Source organism: Solea solea, chromosome 11 (genome assembly GCF_958295425.1).
Source record: "Solea solea chromosome 11, fSolSol10.1, whole genome shotgun sequence".
Classification (NCBI taxonomy): Eukaryota; Metazoa; Chordata; class Actinopteri; order Pleuronectiformes; family Soleidae; genus Solea; species Solea solea.
This window is the reverse complement of record NC_081144.1, coordinates 17,891,643-17,897,876: the sequence shown is the minus strand read 5'-3', so window position 1 is coordinate 17,897,876 and position 6,234 is coordinate 17,891,643. Positions and strand designations below refer to the sequence as shown.

At 39.7% G+C, this 6,234-nt stretch overlaps 1 protein-coding gene across 1 annotated transcript; it reads right to left on the bottom strand.

Annotated features, from left to right (window-relative positions):
* Positions 1-534: 534 nt before the first annotated feature.
* Positions 535-5,300, bottom strand: lrrc23 (leucine rich repeat containing 23). The gene is made up of 8 exons (XM_058643271.1): positions 5,163-5,300; positions 4,586-4,689; positions 4,360-4,480; positions 4,131-4,272; positions 3,064-3,194; positions 2,160-2,296; positions 1,820-2,024; positions 535-1,722 (listed from the first exon to the last, which is right to left on the bottom strand). Exons 1-8 carry the CDS (start codon positions 5,247-5,249, stop codon positions 1,699-1,701), a joined length of 951 nt encoding a protein of 316 aa, XP_058499254.1. The 5' UTR covers positions 5,250-5,300; the 3' UTR covers positions 535-1,698.
* Between the last annotated feature and the right edge of the window lie 934 nt (positions 5,301-6,234).

Here is a 6,234-nt window from a genome sequence, read left to right as displayed (position 1 = left end):
CTTCCTGCGACGGATGAGAAGGGTGTCTCTCCCCCCTCCCATCCTCTCCACCTTCTACAGAGGGACCATCGAGAGCCTGCTGACCAGTGGCATCTCCGTCTGGTCTGGGAGCTGCAAGGCCTCCGACTGGAAGTCTCTGCAGAGGGTGGTGAGATCAGCGGAGAGGATCATTGGGACTCCACTCCCACCCATCCAGGACATTGCACACAAGCGCTGCCTAACAAGGGCTCACCAGATCCTCACCGACCACACCCACCCCCACCATGGACTGTTCTCCCTGCTGGTGTCTGGCAGGAGGTTCCGCAGCATCCACTGCAGAACAAACAGACTCAAAAATAGTTACTTTGAACAGATTCAGGATGTGAACTGAAGCTGTAGTGAGCTAGTTTATGTTTTACTGTAAACTGTGTTTGTGTTTATTATTTATTTCTGCCCCAACTAACAATAAGCAATAAATCCCAAATAACAAAGCTTTGTAAAAAAAAATAAATCTTAAGAACAATTGATAAACAAGGCCTAATTATCTCAAGTTACTCTTAATTTAATTTTAAAATTGCATTAAATTGTTTAACATTAGTGCAGATTTTACATACAGGCATGAACTAGGATTAACTATAAAGCTACACTTTGTGGCACAGTGTGGAGAATTGTAGTTATGGTTCTCTGATGTGACATTAAATGAAAATGTGCAACAATAGACACAATAGACACAGATTCTACAAATATTTACACATAAAAGTGTTTTAACTAACAAAAATCACAAATTCATAAAGCCAGGAAATATGGTCATACAAAGTTCATGGTCCAGCTCACAAAACAAATGTCATGTGGGAACATATTTTAGGGGTTTAGATCACTTTGGGAATTTAGAAGATAGATAAGAATAATAAGGCATGGCTTATAGATACCATATTTGGTTTTGTGAATATGAGATTATGCTCTTATTTTGACCGGATCCCTCAGCCTGCTCCCTCTTGGATGAATTCACTGTGTCACTGTCCCTTTAAATCTGCAGCTGGAAGCCTGCCAACCAGGAAACATCCAATTTTGCCATCTCATCCTTACTCAGGGGAAGAGTGTTGAGAAGCAAAGTCAGGCCATCGACTGCCTCCCCTGTCATCATGACAAGTAAAATACTATCAATGAAAAAGAAAATCAATTTGTTCACTTTACTGTTATATAAATTATTTTTCTGTATGATGTCAACATTTCTATGGTCAAAAGCATTTCCTGTTCAAATACACGGGAGAACGGTGAAGTGAGGCAGCAATGAGCTGTGCCTCACCTCTGATGGCACTGTGCCACACACACTGAAGCAGGCAGTTGCAATTAAAAAAAATCGAATTAGACCTTATATTAATAAATAATATTTTGTTTTTCTTGCTATCATATTGTTGGTACAGCAACCTTACCGCATGTCACTGTGTCAGGCCTATTACTTTTTCCTTAGTCACTCTGCTGTGACTGATTATCAAAGCACACAAATACAAATACATTTTTTTTTTAAGTTTTATTGCTGTAAATAATAGTTTGGAACCGTGTAAAAATATGACACAATCAATTTTACTGTACACATTGATGGATGATGCATCACACAAGATGCAAAACAGACACAGCGCCAGTCATCCAACCACGCCTCTTACTAGAAGTAAGTCAAGGAGGTCAAACACTTCCTTCTTCTTGTCATCGTTACCAATCCTATGGTTCAGTTATTTCCTCTTCCTAAAACACAATACATGCATGCCATTAGAAAAAAATCTGACAAATGCCGTTTCTGTTTGACTGTGCCACAAAGAAATAAAAGCTTTATGAGCTGTACCTTTATTCTCTCCTGGGCCTCAGTCCTCTCCTCAGGAGAGACATGATCTTTGTCAATTCGTTCCAGCTGAGGCACATGAATCAGAACACTGACTCTGTAGTCTGTGGTTTCAACCAGTGGGTTATTGGAGAGCACCACAGTGCGCAGTGTTTTTGACACAAGCCTGAGATACTGCAGGGCATTCTCCTCTGTGATTGCATTGCCTCTATCAAAGAGAGACAGACATGTTCAGCATGTTTAATCTGAAATATATCCTTTTTTAATTTGGTGTTTTGCAATCAGGTCACTGTGATCTGACATGTATGTATGTATCCAGCTGCGATAAACAGCATCAGTGTACCTGACATTGAGGTACTGTAGACACTTCATGTTGGAGCTAAGACCCTGCAGAGTTTCTAACTGGTTGTCTCGCAGATGAAGGGTAGAAAGGCGCTCCAACATCGCCAAACCCTTCAGACATTTGATTGAATTCTGGGCCTGGATGGAGGTCAAAAAGATAAAAGTGTGTATGTATGAGGCTCTAACACAACTCTTGACTAATATCAATGTTCAATCATTCTCACGCTGTATGAACGCAGAGCCTAGATTTCCTTTTCAAGCTGTTGACATACAAGGGTGAGGCTGAAAAGTTTATAGGCCGGCAATGACGCAATGGTTTATATTTCTACATAGTCTCCCCTGCAGTCTACACACTACTTTAGTCAGTGTTGCAGTGCTTGGATGCCCTTGTACCATGTAAACACTTATCACTTCTCTAGTTGTAGCCGTAACACAGCAACATGCTGGTCCTCTCACACTAAGTCGCACTAAGTAGAAAGCATTCTAAAAAAGATTTAGAACGCTTGTCTGCACTCCCTCTATATTTAGCTGACCACATGAACGCAGTAAAAATGACCATTTTACCTAAATTCTTATATGTCTTTCAGTCTGTACTATTCTTTATTAGAAAGCACTTTTTCATGTCATTAGATCAACTTATCTCAACATTCATTTTGAATGGCAAACCACCATGTGTATGTGCTCTGTAACCTTAGAGCACTGTCCATAGACACTACAACTAGCTTTGGAATCAGCATCGATCTCTCAGACTGATGGAGCACCACCGTTGTTTTGCCTTTTTTTTCCCAACCACAAATGTTTTGCACTGGTTCGGGTCTACTTGGCTGAAGAAATATTTCACAGGGGGTACATCACTGAAAAGCACTGCTTTAGATGGTTCTCGTATATGACATAAGTTTCATTACCAGATATAATTTCCGAAGGTTGGGAAGGTTGATGCCATCAGTGTTATCAAGGCTGTTTCCTCTCAGCTCCAGAGTCATCAAGTTGGCAAAACTACCGCACTGAAGTCCATTCACTGTCTTTATCCTGTTACCTGTCAAAGGAGTTACAACAAGGTCAATCTATAATTCTGCATTAAACATTTAGCCAATCAAATTAAGATCAAATAAAATCCCCAGTATGTCATTTCAGAACAAGACTATCTCAATCACACTATCGCTGTCCATCCCGAAGTTTCAGCCCTCTTCGCTCGCTTTACTTGTGCAGCTCTCCAGGTAATTCATGAGAATGTTATTTATATTATTTGTACACACGTTTTACCTATTTAGTGGCCACATATTTATATTTCGTGTGCACAAATACATTTTTTTCCCATGCCATGTCTGGGGCTCTGTAAAAAATCCATAGTTCAGAATTACTTAAAGTAATACAGGGCAACATCATACATTTCTGCATTTTTTTTAAAAGTTTGTTTCACTTAATCTTAATCTAAAATTTAGTTTTCTGTCATTTTGTTTCTTGTTTTACTGTCAGCCATTGTGGCTTATTTTGCTTAAATGGTTAAGCGAACACATGGTTCTTTCTTTGAGTGCTGTGGGGACAGCAGCGAGTGTGGCCAGCCTGATGTTGGATGGTTTTGGTCATTTGGTTGCTTTCCTACACTTCACATCCTGTAACCATGCAGGATGTGATTTACTAACTTGACTGTCACCTGCCATAGCTGCCTTTCCTTCAGCACTCCTTTTATTGACGTTTTGTCTTAATGAATTTAACCTTTTGTTGTTGTATGTTGTAATAGATTTTTCAATAGATTTTAACAAAACAAAGTTGTTGGCAAATATGTTTTTTTATGAGGACGTGTGGGATAGGGTGAGATGGAGGCAGAATATCTGCTGTGGTGACCCCTAAAGGGAAAAGCTAAAAGCCGAAGCAGGAATAAGGTTTCGTAATATTGGAATCGCTTTTTCTCAGTTTCCATTAACTGGTATCATTTAAAGTCAGTGTAAAAGTCCAAAACCAAAGGCCTGACCTGTAAGCGTGAGGCTCTCTAAAGCAGCTCCAGCAAGGCCGTCCAAGTCCATCAGCTGGTTTGCTGCCATACTCAGCCATTGCAGGTAGGGTAACTGAGCAAAAGGTTGTCCTTTGAAATGTGCCACAGCATTATTGTCAACCTGCATAAGAGGAGGTGCCTTGTGATTTTAGCATCGGTTTGACTGGTTGATAACTAACACTTTAGTAAAACAACAAGAGGTCCTTGCCTTCAGCCAAAGCAGATGGACGAGAGATGCCAGAGGCGACAGGTCACTGAGATGGTTGCTGGATATGTCCAGAAAGCGGAGGTGAATGTAACTGCTAACTGCAGCTATGTCAGTCAGTCCCCTGAGGTGTAGAGTGGTTGATGTAATCAGAACAAAAGTACTGTACGATGAAAACAGAACATTAGAAGTTACAAGCAAGAGGCAGCTGATTTTATTGAGTGTCTACTTGTCTTTTAGGTCCAGTTTGACAAACGCATGTCCGAGTCCATTTCCTGTCCGGCACAGTAATGACAGCCCCTCACTTGTAGTCTCTTGGGTCAAAGGGCAAACCTGGGCCAGTGGAGCACAGAGTGAAAATATGTCATCAAAATGAGTTATTATTAAAGTATTCTATTGCAAGTAATATCATGGTCATATGTTTGATCAAACACGCTAGCTTTAGGATTAGATAGTATAGTTTATTTCTTTTTACTGTTGTGTAATAATAATATTCCTTTCCCTTCACTTAATTCTGCAGGGGCTAAACCTACGGGCCTGCAGGCCTGCAGAACTAGGCCCCTCCATTTTTTACATACCGTGACAATAAGATAAGATATCTCAATTAGATCTCAATAAGCTAACAGTTTGTTTTGCAGGGCTGCAAGCTAACGTTAATTTAGGCTAATGTTAGCTCAAGTTTCCATTGACAAGAGTGCGCTTAATACCAGTATTGTCATTGTTATCTTATCAATAGTGTTACACAACATTCGCTGAAGGCATTACAAAAAGACTTCGCTGAGGCTACGGGCCCTGTGACCAATTACCTTCTTTTCCTCTTTATCTCCGTTGGAAGATGAGTTTTCGTCAGCCTCTATGTCCGACATGACAGTTTGCTCGTCCTCGTCAGACATTTGAAGTGGACCAGCTGATGCCAGACAGATAGAAAGTTCACCCGTATTAACGGATTAACTTAACTTAACCAACTTACCTTGGTAAATGCTACGACAGAGCTGCTCACCTACAAAACTAAAACTTAAGTAACTTAAAACAGCTGCGTAAATTATACAAGCATACATTAGCTTCAAACGTCTCTCTGTGTGTACAGTTGCCATGGAAACTCAACAAGGGCACACGTGCGCCTGCTCGTTCAAGTCAACAATTGACAAGCATGGGGAGTGACAGTGTGTCACTGTGAAAACTTAGCAATATTTCCCAAAAGCATGATGGAATATCAGCTTAGTCCACTGGTTTTAGCCGTCATCCCCCACAGCACAGGTTGAAAGCAAGTCATGTGATCATAAACAGTGTAAATGTGTAATAACATTCTCCGCTGTCTCATTTTAAGGACGCACAGGTCGCATTAACAGATGATCTGTCCACATACTCTTGCATTTAGAAATGGTTTAGAAATGCACACATCTGGCTTATGTCCACATACGAAGGAGGCCTGAAACTGAACTCACAATATCTGAATCCATGTGCTTTATTCCCTCTTACACATCATGGGTCATATGGGATTGTGCCGCAAGTGGGTCACTTGCACCATGCAGTGTGTGTGTGTATATATATATATATATATATATATGTGTGTGTATATATGTATATATATATATATATAAATAAATGTATATATATATATATATATATATATATATGTGTGTATATATGTGTATATATATATATATATATATATATATATATATATATATATATATATATATATATATATATATATGCTGCAGCAGTTCACCCAGCTTTCCTGACTCAGGAAAAAAAAAAAAGAGGGCAAACTACAATGAAAAATGGATTTCCTGTACCTTTGTGGCTTGATGGTGATGTCAAGGTACTGTGGAACTGACAGGTTCATAATTACATTGCCAGAAAAACTGGTGCTTT